Genomic DNA, 17,175 nt, shown 5'->3' with positions numbered 1-17,175 from the left:
CAGGTACCTAAATCTGAATCGTAGTATTAAAAAACTATATCTTCCTAGGCAGTAGATAAATCCTCAATCTCAATATTTCATTATTAGCTTTGGTATCTTGTCTAGCAAGAAGGATTAGAACAAGGGACTCTGAAATAATAGTACTCCTGTAAAGTGAACTTATCAAATAAGCCTAGTGCTTATCAGCTTATGCGCCTAGAAAGGTGAGCAATCACACTTGCTAAATACCCTTGTGTAATGTATTGGCATGCAGAGGGCGTTGAAAGGTAGAGGACCCTTATCAAATTATCAAAATATAAAATCTACACAAATGAACAGGGAATTAGCAGCAAACCAGGACCAAGCTAAACCTAACTTATCACCAGTGATCAATGTCATTTTCTATCTAAACACTACACAGTGACAAACTTAGTATGCGTTTCATAGATGAATGGTTATTATAACATCCCTATATTCCATTATCATTATCATTACCCAATAATTGTTCTTCCGGTTAATATGTTCAGTTGACACACTGCATATCTGCTGGTGAAAGTACTTGAAGATACAGATACCTAAGCCAAGAGTTAAAAGGGCATATGTATTTTAAAAAGAATCAAAACCAATGACTTCTGTATTAAGACCCATGATTGAAAACTATAACTTCTTTCAAATAGCTTAAGGTTGAGATACTATCATAGAACAAATCATAATATCCCGCAAATATAGACACGGCTCAAATTTTCTTTATCAAAAGGTTCCTACATCACAGCTTCATAGTATCCCAACTCTACTTGATTACCCAAGCATCCAAACTAAAAGCAAAGAAGGATTTTAAACAACACATTCGTCTATCGTTGCTAAGCAATTAATCATCCATCTTATTGACCGAAAAAGAGATAACTTCAATTGGCCTCCTTGTAATTCAAAGCCTTTAATGCTATTTCATTTCAACACATGTTTCTCCTTCTCTTGTGGTGAAAATGAGCCCCGCTTTATTTATGTTCAGACTTAATGTTTCAAAATCCTTAGCAATCTTAAACATCCAAAGTAAATAAGAAACTGGAAATTTCCAGTTACGAAACTGTTTGGAAGCTTCTCCTACACATATAGCGCTACTGCTTTTCTCTAGCCATAATATTAATCACTAAGGTTAGGGATAAGATGCTTAGCTCACATGGCTGTATTGGACCAGTAATATACCTTCTATTCCACAAAAACCGTGAACTAAAACTTCATAGCAAACACGTAGAATCAGAAAAAAAATCCATTAACTTACAAAAGACGATTAACCCAAAAAGCAGTTAACAAGATTCAAAAGTGACCAATAGAGAATCCAAACCACAATAAGACTCCAATTACCACCTAAAACAACAATTCCTAGCTCGACACTCACACGGGTAGGATTGGATTCCTAGTTCAAAGAAACATTTTCCCCAAAGAAACTTCATAGATACTTGGATTCAAAGATACATTTGTAGTTTATCAACTATAAAAAAAATACACTATGTTCCTTAGCCTTCAAAAGGATTCTACATTATTTTTTTGCATTGAAGAGGTATATAGCACTCACACTTCACATTCAAAGTTCTAGTGTCTAAACACAACACCAAAACACATGATTACATTCAATCCCTTCTACTATTTCAAATAATTAGCATCGTCAACGTCGTATATGGTGTCTGTTAAGAGTCCCACATCGGACAATATATGGCCTAAACATGTTTCTTAACATGGTATCAGAGCCTATCGATCGGACCATGGCCACCCACCGTTAATATCCACGCACCAAGCCAAAAAGAGTGCTGGGCGTGAGTGGGTGTATTAGGAAGATCCTAAAGTCCCACATTGGTTAAGGAATGGTAGAGCATTGAAAGAGTATATATAGAGGGACACTCCTCACCTTACCAACCGGTTTTGTAAGGATGAGTTAGGACAAACCCTAACATGATATCAAAAGCCTCGTTTAAGATCCGGTGGGTCACCTTCTATGGTTTCCGCTGTCGGGTCACCCGCCATTTCTTTCCACGCTCCAGTTGTCTAGTCCTGGGCGTGAGGGGGTGTGTTAAGAGTCCCACATCGGACAATATATAGCCTAAACATGTTTCTTAACAGTGTCCATGTTTGTGCTTCATAGTTATAGATCTTACATAGTTAACGGGTTTAAGGGGGACGGAGTCACATGACGTCCAAAACACTATAAAGAAGTCCAAAACACTATAAAGAAGACGCAATGACACCAATAAAAATAATTGACAAAATAATTTATAATCTATGAAGCACAAGAAGCACAACACCGACTCTGACACATCGGCACTAGTAATAATTTGAAGGAAAAAAATGAATAAACTAATCCTAATCGCAAGTGTCGGTGTCGAACACTGACACAAACATGTCTTCTTTTTTCAGAGGTGTCGGTGCTACAGAGGTTATATAACAATTGACAAAAGATAAAAACCATATCTAAATCAGAACAAATCTTTCCTATTCAGGTAGGAATGGATGGAGTATAACCAATATGCAATAGCATCAATCTAAACTTTGCAAATAATTATTAATATCACATTTCATTGCCAATCACAGGCACAATAGTTCAAATAACAAAAAGTTCCATCATAAATTGCAAACTACAAAAACAAGAAACCATTAAATCACAACAAGGTTCAATTACTTCACCTCTTTCACCCAATCACATTATTCAACAACGAAAAATTCATAAAATCCCTAAGAAGTGTCCCATGGCTTAGGTTCAGCAAGTGCAACAACCATACCTTGAAGGTCATGATTAAGAAGCACCTGACATCCCAATCTGGAGTGCTTATTCAAAACCCTAGCTCTCGAATTATGCTTCAGAACATACTCCTCGTCGTAACTCCTCGGCGGGAGCTTATCGAGCCATTCCTGAGCGATGTTGATTTCGCAGTGAGCGGAGCACGCGTCGATCTCTTCGAGGCGGTGGGAATCGGGATCGATTAGGCCGGTGTTGATTAGGGCTTTCAGGAGGGTTTGGCCTGTGAGGCCGAGGACGTTGTGTTTTTGGCCCTGGAAATCGATGGCGGAGAGACGCACGATGCGGTCGGAGACTTTGAGGGTGGAGGTGGGGCGGCAGATGGGGGAGTGGTTGAGGAAGGAGAGGGAGGGGAGGCGGTGGGTGGATTGGGTTAGTCGTCGGAGATTTGATAACGCCATTGTTGTTGAGGAGAGGGTTGTGATGAGAAGTGTTTGATTTGGGAGAAAAAAATGGGTGAAAATGAAATTGTGATGTTCCGCGATTTCATTGATGGGCTCGCCCGGTCGGACTTCGGGCTACCATAACCCGTATATGTATTTACAGTAATATTAGTTTTATCGATCTTTAATACAATTTAGAAGGATAAATAATTAAAATTAGACAAAATTACACAACAGTTATTTTATTATAATAAATTGTTAAATTTTTTTTTATAACAATTAAATGTGTGCATCGTTAATATTTTTTTTAAAAATTTGTTTCACAAATGAATGAGATACTAACGTGAGTGAGGTGTCAAATAACAGTGATGAGAGGAAATTTTATATTTTTTGCACGTTTACTTAATTACCAAAAAATACATTTCTTCTTCGTTTAATGAAAAAATCAGATCAAATCCCTGGTTGTATACCCTTCTTCTCCTTTCAAATTCTTCTTCTCTCTTCTCCATCAATGGCTTCATACAGTAATGGGTCAAATCCATGAAGTCAGAACTTTCAATCATTCATTTCGAGTACAAGTCATGGTGAAATCGCACCAAGATGTCCTTTTGGAGTCAAAACAGTAATATGCACAATTAGGAAGAAAGGACGAAACTTTGGGAAGCTCTTTTGGGGCTGCATATACGTTGTGGTACATTTATTGCTATATTCTTTTATGTCTTTTATGATTTCCTAGAAATCAGCTTATGTTATATGTTAATAGAGTGAATGTGTGCTAATTATGGATGCATTTATTTTGAGTGGTATGAAAAAGAAAGCAATGATGAATTGCAACTAAAAATACAAGAGTTACAAGCTTTTAAAATTTCAAAATATGAGGAAAAGGATGTAGAAATCAATACACATAGAAGGGTCATTAAGAAGATCCATGGAGATGACAACCTCACTAAGGAAATGATGAAGAACATGTTGTAGATCTTAGTCTTTGTTATAACTTTTTAGTTTTGGTTTTTGTAGTGTTGATGTGTATTTTGGTCAACAAGTGGTGATTATGGTTAATGTTGATGTTAGTGTTGTAAGACATGTTGTTAATGTTATACAATACTGACTTTCTTAATGTGGAATTTTGCCTTTATTTAAAGTTGATGTTAGTGTTATAAGACATGTTACTGTTATGCAGTAATGACTATTAATTTAGAATTTTGCATTTATTCAATATTGATGTTAGTGTTGTAAGACATGTTATTGTTATGCAATAATGACTTTGTTAATTTAAAATTTTGCCTTTATTCAATGTTGATGTTAGTGTTGTAAGGCATGTTGTTATTGTTATGCAGTAATGACTTTGTTAATGTGAAATTCTATCTGACTTTATGTTGAAGTAAGAACATATTTGTCACACTAAAGAAAACATAAAGGATATGTTTGCCACACTAAAGAAAACATCAAGGGCATGTGTGTTACAATATGGTAGACTTTAAAATGACATTTGGAATACTCCTAGTGGGCAGCTTAGGTATGGTTCTTTTTGGTGGCTGAAGTGTTACAGCACTTCTTTGTGATTGCCTTGTTTAGACCCTTGGAGTTACTTGTGTTTGGGCTTTTGCAGTTTGGTTTTGGATTCTTCTTGGTAAAAGCCTTGTTTAGACTCTGGGTTGGTTGTTTATGAGATTTTGGTGCGTCCAAAAATTATTTTTTCGTATTTGAGAGGCATTTTAGATTTTTTACAAGGTTGGTTCAGTGTTTAGTGGAAAAAGGAATACCCAAGCAGGCAAGTTTGTCAACACTAATGAGTTGTAGTAGTAGTAGTAAAATGAGTTAGACTAGTCAAATTAACACATTTTACCTGTCTTTTTTGGCTGGATAAGTTGAGATTTTCAATCCTCCAACTCAGGAGAGGAAAGAGATAAGTTGACACATTGAATTCAATTTTACTCAAATTTTTAAACTCATTTGAATGTTTTGCCGATTCGACAATCATATCTTGGAACAAAAACAAGGTAAAGTAAATTAATTTTCCAGAACTCACTTTTAAAATAGGATTTTTTTTTTTAAACTTTATTTTTAAGTCAAATATGCAATATCAATTCTATCAAAATCTAAAACAAACATTTCATAAATTCGGTAACAGATGAATACGCAACAGTGTCAAAGTTGAGTATTTTTTGACAATTCTTTCACAAGTTTACTTCTTTTATAAGAGAGTAGTTCCTGTAAGAAAATAAAAGGGATTACATGAACAAAAAGAAAGGTTAAGAACACTCTCTTTTCAACACTCTCTCAAACACTCATTCTCTTATTAGTTGAAACATGTGTGAGTCCTACTACTTTTTGTGGGACCTATTTTCAAAGTGAGGGACCCACACATGTTTCAACCAATAAGAAAGTGGGTGTTTGAGAGAATGTTAAAAAGAGTGTTGCTAGCACTCCTCAATGAACAAATTCAATGAAAAGAGTTGCTACAAATCAAATAGACTTCAACAGGGACATAACTCACTCAGAACTGATGCATCAGAATTCCAAGTGAGAATGAATGCTTTCACATCCTAGGCCGCTACTTATAGCACTCATCAATCGCTCATATTTACTCAAGAACTCGATCTACAGCAAAAGGTGCGCTGTCGACTTTTCCTGCACGGCCCAACACCACATCAACGACCATTTCAGCAGTCCCCAAAGCCTGGAAATTTGTCCGTATTAGAAAAACTTCTCAGCTCAAAGGCCAACGAATTTTTAAAAAACAAAACAATGGCATTCAAAGAGAAGGCGCGCTACCATTTTATATTTAAACGCAACAAATAAATCCTTTTTTTTTAGAGAAAATTAGACACGGCTCCTCTTAGATCTCTCTTAGATCTGCTTAAATAACACTCACACTCCTATTTTTTAAATTAATGCCAACAACCATGATTTGTTGGAGAGACGACACTCGCCTCCCCTCACGTGTGATTAAATGACATACCCCTTCTAAATATAGTGAATAAAGGAGGTGTGTGTATTTGATGGAACTCGGAAATCAAGGCAAGCAACTGTTTATATTGAATTGGAGTATGGTGAGAATAAGATTAAAGCTCTTACAATGGTGAAAATGGAAAATGAAGTGGATAACTAGAGTTCAAGAATTCCTAACCAGAGCAATATGCTCCTACCAGAGAGAAACTCTCCTAACAAACTTCTAACAATATTTCAGACTGAATCCCCTCACTTCTCTCGCTGTCTCATATAAAGGCTGAATCACTACAGTTTCCCTCCCTACAAAAGCGGTAACCATATTCTAGCTCACTAACTAACTCTCTCTTAACCTTACTCTATTTCTTCTAGAATATACTAAGTGTCCTTTAAGTATTGAGGGGTCAATCATGCCTTCCATACTTGTCATTTCAACATATATCAAGATAATGCATCCATGTCTCCTTTTTATAACAAAATTAGGAGTATCTGAAAACTCACCATTGAAAGCCCGCCCCCTTCATGTCCAGCCGCAACGTACACATTTGACAAGCCAGGCACAGGCCCAATCGCTGGCTTACCATCAGGCACTGACAGGGTAAGACATTGTGCAAGTCAAATATCGCATATTATGAAGATACGTTTTTCAAACAAAATTGCTATTTAGTATAAATAACAGGGACCAAACTGATTATGAATCAAAGTAGATAAATATTTTATTTCGTAAGATTAATAAAATTCAAAGGGGCAATCAAACATTATCTAATGGTTCGCGAAAATCGTAATAACTTTACATACAATTACTTTTATAGTTTTATTTTAGTAATGAAAATAAAATATAAATGAACTTTGCTATTTAGTTAGAAACTTCTATACAAACTTTTGATGAAGAAGATAAGGACTAACCATACACAGGAAAGGAAATGTAAATAATTATTAGTGCTGATAAAAATGTTTCTTGCACTCAAAATTGTTTCATGGTCTTTAGCTTTTAGCTTTTTGCAATATAATACAAATAGAACAGCTGCATTAGATTGCAAAGAGATAATGTAACTCACTGTAAGGTCGTAATCCTATTCGGACTTTTCTACTTGCGCTTAAGTCTGAAAGTGAAAGCATTTTCAATTTGGGGAAGAATTCTGCAACCTGCTTCCATATGTGACTGATAACATACTCATCCAAATCAGTATTGAACCCAGCAAATTCCCGGCTACTCCCTTAAACAGAGAAAATGTTTCGTTTTGTTTACAACAATCAGAAAATAGTGTTACAATTCTAGAAGATAATAGGAGCATTTGCATCAACTGAAAAAATTAACCTAATTTATGAACTTAACTTAACAAAACTATTTATGAAGAAAATGAAATTATCTCCAGCCAAGAGGAAAACAAGAGATTAAATGGCTGCCACCACACATTTTCTTTTAAAAGAAAATTATTATAATAATGCAAAAAATAGTAAAATCTTATGACAAGTGACAACATATGCAGTCACCATACAAATAAATTCACAATATAAGCTTCCTATTGGAGAAATGTATAATAGCCATAAAAGAGAAGCTTACCTATAAGAAGATTTCCTTCTGCATCTATTGTTGCTGTCATTGAAACAGATAAGTTTCGTCCGTGATCTGATGATAAACCAGAAATAGATGGATGATCAACATAACCTGCCTCCATCAGGCCATGGTTCAAATGAAGAGAATTGAAATTTTGAAGTGAAAGTAGGTGACCCTTCACACCAAAAAGAAAAACAAAATAAAAAGGATATAGGAATCAATCAAACAACAAAATAACTTGATCAGATCAAACCATTTTATGCATTTTAAAGGAGCTTTATACTCATGATGCGACAGTATTATAGTTGCATGTATGAACTTATGATCAACTATCCAAAAAAATTTTTTTGGCATTGGCATGTATAGATGAGTGACTAGAATGCCTTTGCTGCATTTTAACCAATATAATGAAAATCCTATGACATATAAAACTCAAAATATAAAAGGATTGAATTTAAAACCATCTTACCATTCAATTTATAATTGTGACATAATTTTAAAGAGAAACATTATTGTACAAAAATGAAAAATTAGAGCATAAGTTAAGTTTTGAATGTTGAGAATGATTTTTCGAAAGAGTGTGGATAGGAAAATTTCACTAACCACAGTACAACTAAACACGAAAGTGTAGCATAGTGCTTGGTAAACAACATTGTTTAGAAAAATGATGGGGGAGTTCTAAGGCAATGCAAGATCGGGTCGGTTCAAGCTGTATGAAGGCTTACCTTTCTCGGCGTTACAGGAACATGAAACTCCACTCCCCAATTTCTAAATAAATCTTGCATCAAAGAACCAGTCCAACAACCAGCAGCAACTATAATTGCTTTCTTGCTGTATAATATATTCTTCGAAGTTTGAACAGCTTCAACACCTCCATTGCTATCTGACCTGAACAAGAAATGGAACATAGCATTAACTCAACAGGATTTATTTCCCTACTACCACCTTGCTTTCAGTTCCATAATACAGCAGAAGAGAAAAGAAAACTAAACCTGATGAAGCATTTCACTGGGTCATCATAAAATTCAGCATATCTTCCTTTGGATGCAAAATTCCTGTTACCCTACATATCCATAATGAAACTGTTACTATATGTCCGCGGTCATATAACAGAAATGAGTAGTTAATGAGAAACATAAATCTATATCTTTATCTATACCTATAAAGGGGATACCAAGTTTTGGAGTAGCTTTTGTCTTCATAATTTAATTTTTCAATAAAATTTAATTCAATCCTTAAATCAATCAAAAAATATTATATCTAAACATATCCTAATTTGAATTTTAATAAAAAATAAAATAAACAATCATAATGATAGAATTTTTTTCCAAAACTTTAAAATTATTTTATGCCATTAAGGAGGTCAACTACAGTTTTCATTTGAGAAAAGTGAACAGACGGGAACACCGGTGCTCATCTGTGTGCTAGACAGTATTGATAAAAGTAATAAATATGCAAAGAAAAATAGACCAAGAATGCAAACCTTTTCAAGATATGCAACAGTGCGATGAGCATCCAATTGGCAGTCATCGGGTAGAAAGGCAGCTGCAGTGTCTTTATCCACCAATAGATCAGGTTCCTGTTTAGACAAATCACTGCTACACAGGTACTCTGCTTTCAACCCAGCCTCACTAAGCTGTTTCACCCTACCTTTTAGCTTGTCTGACTCTTCACGAGTTCTAGCGACTAGTAAGCTCCCTGTAGATCATAAAACTTGTATATCATAGTTATTAATCATTGTGTAGATGAGGCCTGAAAAGCTTTCATCGAGATTATAAAGTATCAAAGCCTCCTGAATAATACTCTACATGACACTTTAGGGAAGACCGAGACATCTCTAATTCATAATGATATGAAAACATATATAATATTTTCAATTTGATGCCTTTTACATTATTATTATGAATGCTATTTCAACTTTTCCTTTGATTCAACCACAAAAATACACAGGAAAATCTAAATTTCAAACCAATGCAGCATGTCCTTACACCTTATGTCTACACTCTACACTAAAGGCCAGATCTAATAATGTAGTGGTTAATGCAGCTTTAATCTAGATTTGACTTCACACCCCAAGTTGCAGTACAGACAACATGAAATTGTAAAAAGATACCGCAAATATACCAGTTTTTTTCCAACCCAACTCCACCATAGGATCCAAGCCTTGCTGTTGTAGGTTTTCTGCCATCATCCTCCAAAGTTGATGGCTTCTCATAGAAAGATCCCATGTAGCAGTCCCAGGTGTTTTGTGTGTCATCCACAGATATCCCTGTCCTAGAACCAGCTCAAATTCCAAAACAAAGGAAGAGATCCTACAATTAATCAAAATTCAGCATGAAACTATATGTTCTTTTTTTTTACTTCAAAAACACAAAAGTGGGGAAAATGGAAATATCACTGACAAGCCAAAATAATTAAAATAATAAACAATCATAACAAATATAAAGAGAGATTAATTCAAATAGCTCAATGAATTTTCCAGTTTATAAACACATGTTACACATCTAATTCATATTTGATCAAAAAATCTGTGTGTCCTTCGTGAAGATCAAATCATCATACATTGTAAAATGTTATTAACTAAGAAAGTAAAATTAATTATTGTGCACTTTAAAGAAGTAAAACACATCCATAAGTTTAGGTGGAAATTGCACTCACACATCTAAAGTATGCTTAATTGACACAGGGTGTGAGATTTAAACAAAACTGGCGGGTGTGTGAGATATTAACAGACAAATAAGAGTGGTGAGTGTTTATTTACAAACTAGAAGAAGTGTGTACTATTTACATAACCAGTTGATTCCGATGAAATTTCAGCTGAATAATTCTATCAGGAATCTAAAGTAGAAACCATTGAAAAACTTAACTTGAGAAAACAGACGCAACTGAATCACCAATTCGATTCCTGAAATTACAAGCATCAAGCTGTCTCTAAAATTAATAAATTTTCACTAAAATAGAAAACCACGTTAGTCCTTTTCATTTTAAAGTCCTTTCGTTCAGAAATTGTGTCATGTGATTGCTGAAATATGAAGGAGCAAACAATCACTTCAGTAGCTAAACGCGTGAGGAGCTTCAATTGTGTTAGTGATTTTAAGGATCAAACTAACTAATGAAAGACACATCCAAGAATTGATTATGATGTGTAGAATAGACTCTGATTCATTTGGTTACTCTTGAGTAGAATCGATTATGCTTTCTAGATTCGATTTTACTTGAAGCTAAAAGTATGTTTGGTTCTAGAGTGAAAAAAATTGATTTTGAATGAATTGATTTTGTAAAGTTGATTCTGGTTAAAAGTGAGTTGAATGTAAGGTGATTTATATTCGAATAACTTTATGCAAAATTGAGTTGAACAGTAAATTTCTATTTAATAATCATATTTAAACTCAAAAACTATAAATTCTATCTCTAAATAGAATCAATTCTGAAGACAAAATCAATTCTATTTTAGAAAAACCAAACACTTAAAATCATTCCAAAATCAATTCTATATCTCTAAAACTACTTTTGCGTCTTTCAAAAGCTAAATCAAACATACACTAAGATTTATACCTTTTGAATTTAAATGTAATTCTTACAATTAACTTAAAATCAATTTTCTTTAGTGCAGAACAAAACGCACGCTAAAAAAAACTTAATTAAGAGCTTATCATGTATAATTTTGCTTCTATAGAAGCTACATCTGAAATGATTTTGAGGTGTTTGATTCTTCTAAATTAAAATTGATTAGACTTGAAGCTACTATTTGTAACTTTTGAGTTTAAATATGATTTTTCCCCTGAAAGTGAGTTGAATAATAGGTTTCCATGTAAAAATAAGTTTAAACTCAGAAACTACAAATTCTAGCTTTTAGAATTAATTTTGTAAGCCAAATCAATTCTCCTTTAGAAGAGCCAATCACCTCAAAATCACTTCAGAACCAATTCTACAATGACTCTTTCCAAAGGCCAAAGCAAACATGCTATAAAATAAATCAACCAGCCGGTATCATTTATAATTTGCTCCTCTGTCAAACAGTGCAATCTCAAATAAACCAATCTCAAATTATAACCATGACAGAGCTTCACACATTTAAGAAGTAAAATGGTATACCTGCGCCAGTGGCACCAGAACAAGGAACACCTTTATCAACAACGGCAACTGATAACTCCGACTCCATCAGAAACTGGCGAGCAACGGTCAAACCGATGATACCAGCACCGACTACGACAACATCAAACGTCTGATCGGAAGGTGACGACCGAGTCATCCGGTTTCCGGTAGCGGGGAGTTTGTATTTGTAGGAAATGGATCTGTTGGTTAGTGACGAAGAGGAATGAGAGGGAAAAGGAGAATAGTGATTGATGCTGAAGTGAGCATGATGAAGAGTAGCCATGTTCATTTTCTTCTTGTGTTGATCGATAAAAAATGTTAATCAAATGCAGAAGGTGCAAGTTGTTGTTTTTAATATTGGAGAAGATGCGATTTTTTTTCCGTTTTTTTAAGACTCGAAAGTGTTGTGATAACTGATAAACTTGGATTTTACTCTTGACTGGCTCGAAGGGATGAGAAAGAAAAAACGGGTTGATGACGATGAATGGGTTTTTTAATTGGAAATTGAAGATAAATATATTGTTTCACGTAGACTTCTCCTATCACACATGGGTTCCACTGGATTTTTCTTGTCTTTTTCTAGTGGTATGTACTTTGTGCAATATTAAAATGTGGATTTTAATTTAATACACAAAACCGTCGTATAATTTCAACAATTAAATAGTTTATGGTTAATTATTAATAAATAAGTTTTTTCTCCCTATAAATAAATATTACAGTTTTATTTTTAGTCTCTCCAGAATTTTAGCAACGATTTTAGTTGGTTTTGGTAATTATTTTTTTAAAAACCGTTGACTAAAAATGAAAACTGCCTATAAAGGCAGGGAGGACCGTTGACTAAAAATGAAAACTGCCTGTAAAGGCAGAAAGGGATTAAAAATGAAAAATTGTAATATTTATAGAGATAAAAATTTATTTAACCCTAAATTAATCTATCAATAATCATACATAATAATAAAATTAAATTAGTTTTTGGACAATTTTGACAAGGCTCATGCTAACATCAATTATCATGTTTTACCAACCTTCTAAAAAAGGAATCTTTTATTTAAAAAATAATTATTTTTTATTAATTATTTATATTAAGTTTTTTATTTTATTTATTAATTAAAGGATATGGAGAATCCTTAATACGTAAAAAAATAATTACTTTTTTATATAAAAAAATACGGGGAAGACCAAAGAAATCTACTTTCCTCATCGTCCAATGTTGCTTCGTCTTTTGCGAAGAATTACCCTTCGTATCATTCTCTTTTGGCTTGCCGTAAAGTGGTGGATGTTTGGAAGGAAATTGCCGGTTGGTTGGGTTTGAATTTCTCTTCGCCTCAAGACTTCAAAGAAAGTTTTTATAGGTGGAGTTGTTCTTACCGTAGTTTGAATATCAAGAGAAGTAAGGCAGGAAGTGTTTGGTTGGCTATTGTTTGGAGTCTTTGGTTATGTAGGAATGATATCTTTTTAAGGACCAAGTTTGGAATGCTAGAGATGTGGTTTGGAGATGCAAAGCTTTGTTAGGGAGGTGATCATATATAAGAAAAATTACTCATTCCAATTGTAACTTTTATGAGTTTACCCAAAACCCTTTGTTATCCTTAAGATAGGTTTTATTTGGTGAGAATTTTCTTTTATCTGGCTTGTTTTAGCCCTTTTTGTAATCATGTTTTGAACTTTTGTTTTCCTTCAATACAACTTGATTACAAATATATATATATATATATATATATATATATATATATATATATATATATATATATATATATATATATATTATATACTTTTAATTAATATAATAAAATAGATTATCACCAAATTTATATCAGTGACCAAGTTTAATCTCCTTATATGCCTTAATATATGGGTAATCCTGTAATTATCTAATGACTATTTTTATAAATTTTAATTGTTTAAAATTTTATAATTATTTTAATATTTTAATTAGGCGTCACTTATATTGTGGTTGTTAATCTCATTCTTCTAAACTAAATGCAATAATGGAGTATGTTTCCAATACGTCTCATTTCCATGTTGAATTCAAATTCTGAATGCTTTTAATATTTTAATCATTTCTTGTATCATAATTATTATACTAACGGCTATACTATAATACCAATAGCAATTTTACTAAATTTACTATGTTCGTGATAAAATGATGTTAATCTCTTCATATGGCTATAAAAAAGAAGCAAATCTTAATGTTGGGGGCATGAACGAGAAGAAAACGCAGTTACAATATTTTATTTTTTAAACCACCATACCAACTCATTACTCCTTCATTAGCAACCCCTCCATAATCACTCTCCATAATTACCTTCAAGACTACATAAGAACACAGTATCAGAAAAATATATACAACAACAAATTTGAAACAAAATCACAGAGGAGAGAAATTCAAAATACAAAGAGGAAGAAAGTTGTGTTTTTTTCAAAACCGCAAAATGTCGGCGCAACCTCCTTATCTGGCTAGATCAGGCGATTGCCGTTGTGAACCAAAATCGTCGGCTGTCGCGAAAACGCAACATAAACACATTTGCCACTGCCATCAGAAACGCATACGCAACAACCACTGTAGTAATTTTTCGTCCTCATCGTGTAGTATTTTTATTTGTTTTAATTGTTAAATAGATGTAGAAGATTTGTTTTGATTTGTAAAGTGCGGTTACTGCATTTTTTGAGTAAGAAAGGGAAGAGAATTTGATTTGTTTTTTTATAATGAGAGAAAGAGATTAACGTTAGTCTTGCTGAGAGAGAGATGTGAACGTTGGTCTTTTCTTTCTATGTCACAATTTTATTTTATTTTTTGATTTTGCACCGGTTCTGATCTACATAGTAGATTGACTAATCCAGCTCGTGCTACAGAGGCACGTGCATTGGTACTTTAATGGTTACGTTCATTTACAGTATAACAACATATGTTTTAGTAGTTAGCTTTTGTAATTCATTTTGAATATTATTTGTTTCTAGTGTTTCGTATATAAACTATACCATGTAATCTTGATTAAATATTTTGTTTACCCTTTTCATGCATTTTATATCAGCACTTAAATTTGCTATGCATTTGTAATAACATTTTAAATCAGCACTTCCATTTTCTTTATATTTTTTTCTTTATATTTTTTTTCAAATTATAATACTATTATTACACTCTGAGACAATTACTCAACTCCTAATAAGTGGAGAACACGTAATATAATAGAAATTATTTAATATTCTAAATATTATTTAATGTTTTGTAAAGATTCATTATATTAGAGTGTCGCATTTCAAGTTAACATTTTCTTTGGCTAATTTTTAAAATTTATTAAGAATTTGATCATTATAATCATACCATCAAATCTATAAAATATTAAATCAATTAAAGACCAATTATTATTAAACGTATCAGTTTACTTTTATTTTTATTTTAAGATAGTTAAAATTTTGAGACTAATTAAACAATATAAAGTCCTCAATTAGTGATGGAACTTGTTCCAACCTCTTGCCTCCCCTTCCTTTGTCATGTAAACCCTATATTTAGGGAGGGATGGCTTAAGTTTAGACATGATCTGATTAGTTTTACAAGAACCACAATTGTAGTGATGGCTCTAATGTGACGTTTATACATCGATTCGTTCGCGATCGATGATCATTATCATATAAAGAATATGTCAATCACATGACATTCTCGTTACTTTGATAGTATTGATGTGTTGATATGTACCGCTCACTATTTATAATATTAAATACGTGATTTAATATTATTTTCAACATTACGAGGGTCACAACGTATAGTATTGATAATGGGTTTGAAATTCTCTAATATGGGGTCAATACATGTTGATGCTGATGTTCCAACATCAGAACATGACATCAAGACAGATGTTCTTCAAGACAGATGTTCTGGGTTCTGGTCCTGATACAGAATAATAGCATTCACCTGTAACTTTTGCAAACAGATAAATCACATAATAGCAACCAACACAAATCATAAGCTAAGATCAACGTCTCAACTTAAGACTGGTCATTTGAATTTGTTTCCTTCGAGGCGCCAAACTCGACTAACGTGACCGTCGAAGCTTATTCTTCTCAAAAAGCTCCAAAATATTCTAAGTGTTTATCTTTGTTTCGATGATACTTCCTTCGATAGAACTTGACAAGGTAAAAACCTTTCGAACACTTGATATTTCGAATAATCTAGATAAACTAGATCTTGCATCTTTCTTCGAAATAACTTCCTTTTCAATAATCTTTATCTCACTTCACGCGTCGAAATTCCCAGCTAACACTATCATTCTAGTTTTTCTAGAGACATACAGTACAAGAAAATTATCTCCATGGAGCTCACGCAATAAACAGACTAGAGTGTCTGCTCTAATACTAATTGAAATTCTCTAATACAGGGTCAACATATGTTGATACTGATGTTCCGACATCAAAACATGACATCAAGACAAATGTTATGGGCTCTGCTCCTTATACATAATAATAGCATTCACATGTAACTTTTGCAAACAGATAAATCACATAATGACAACCAACACAAATCATAAGTTAAGATCAATGTCTCAACTTAATCAACAATGTCAGGACATATGTTTTGCATCATCTGTTGGCAAAATACATATTTACCAAACAGAAAGATATGCAGAAAACAATTACAAAATGGTAAATAACACAGAGGAATTGTTAACCTAGTTCAGTGCAACAACACCTAATCTGGGGGCTACCAAGACAGGAAGGAAATTCACTATTAGCAGTATTAGTTCAAAGTTAAACAGTACCAGTTTAGAATTTCCCACGTAATCACTACCCAATGCAACTTCTACCTAGAAATTAACATCTAGATATGAGAAATCGACACTCACCTCCAATCACCGCAGTGATAAACAAACAGTCTCAATCACAGTAACAATTTCAAAACAGGTCACAATTCCAATGACAAAGCCAATTACAAACTAGAAATGAACGAATATCACTCTTCCAAAACAAAATACTTAGTGTTGCTTCACAGCTTCAACTAAGAACAATATTTGATCTTGTTTAACAACTTTGATTAAGAACAATACTCAACTCGCTTGCTTAAAAGCTTCAAGATTAAGAACACTACTCAACTCAATACCTAAAGGCTTTTGAGTGAGAACACACACACACACACAAGAAACTCTCAAAACTGTAGACCCAAGATTTCCCCTAATTTTACAATTGTCAAAGTTGTTATGCATTAGGCTAGGATTCTCTTTAAATAGTCTTCAGTAATCCATGAGCTTCGAAACATAAGCCCAAATATTATTTGATGCACACGCTGAGAACTGCAACAAGTCTATAGAGAAATCACTTTTGATCTTGGAACAAACCTTCAAGTTTCCTAAATCAGAAGGGGATAGTAAGATCATAAAATATAAGATCGTAACTAAAATTGGAAAATCCTACTCAATTATTTTTGTAAGATC

General features: G+C 33.3%; 2 protein-coding genes across 4 annotated transcripts; both read right to left on the bottom strand.

Annotated features, from left to right (window-relative positions):
- Positions 1–2,514: 2,514 nt before the first annotated feature.
- LOC131609200 (uncharacterized) lies at positions 2,515–3,254 on the bottom strand. The gene has a single exon (XM_058880855.1). The coding sequence runs from the start codon at positions 3,166–3,168 to the stop codon at positions 2,704–2,706; it is 465 nt and encodes a 154-aa protein (XP_058736838.1). The 5' UTR covers positions 3,169–3,254; the 3' UTR covers positions 2,515–2,703.
- Positions 3,255–5,261: 2,007 nt separating this feature from the next.
- LOC131609199 (uncharacterized) lies at positions 5,262–12,246 on the bottom strand. Of its 3 annotated transcripts, XR_009286009.1 has the most exons (10): positions 11,753–12,246; positions 9,782–9,931; positions 9,141–9,355; positions 8,650–8,720; positions 8,383–8,545; positions 7,664–7,832; positions 7,158–7,316; positions 6,601–6,689; positions 5,648–5,830; positions 5,262–5,361 (listed from the first exon to the last, which is right to left on the bottom strand). XR_009286009.1 is itself a non-coding variant. In XM_058880853.1 (9 exons), exons 1-9 carry the CDS (start codon positions 12,039–12,041, stop codon positions 5,735–5,737), a joined length of 1,401 nt encoding a protein of 466 aa, XP_058736836.1. In that variant the 5' UTR covers positions 12,042–12,246; the 3' UTR covers positions 5,262–5,734. The 3 variants fall into 3 exon arrangements, 2 of the variants coding, with proteins under 2 accessions (XP_058736836.1, XP_058736837.1); XM_058880853.1 differs by having other exon boundaries at positions 5,262–5,830; XM_058880854.1 differs by having other exon boundaries at positions 5,262–5,830; positions 9,782–9,969; positions 11,753–11,891.
- Between the last annotated feature and the right edge of the window lie 4,929 nt (positions 12,247–17,175).

The sequence above is a fragment of the Vicia villosa genome, linkage group LG6 (genome assembly GCF_029867415.1).
Source record: "Vicia villosa cultivar HV-30 ecotype Madison, WI linkage group LG6, Vvil1.0, whole genome shotgun sequence".
Taxonomy (NCBI): domain Eukaryota; kingdom Viridiplantae; phylum Streptophyta; class Magnoliopsida; order Fabales; family Fabaceae; genus Vicia; species Vicia villosa.
This window is presented reverse-complemented; position numbering and strand designations above follow the sequence as displayed.

Coding starts and splice junctions, on each gene's coding strand:
- LOC131609200 (XM_058880855.1), bottom strand. CDS start 3,168: ATGGCGTTATCAAATCTCCGACGACTAACCCAATCCACCCACCGCCTC.
- LOC131609199 (XM_058880853.1), bottom strand. CDS start 12,041: ATGAACATGGCTACTCTTCATCATGCTCACTTCAGCATCAATCACTAT. Junction 9,932..11,752: donor TTCTGGTGCCACTGGCGCAG/GTATACCATTTT, acceptor AGCTGGTTCTAG/GACAGGGATATCTGTGGATG. Junction 5,831..6,600: donor AAGGGGGCGGGCTTTCAATG/GTGAGTTTTCAG, acceptor ACAAATTTCCAG/GCTTTGGGGACTGCTGAAAT.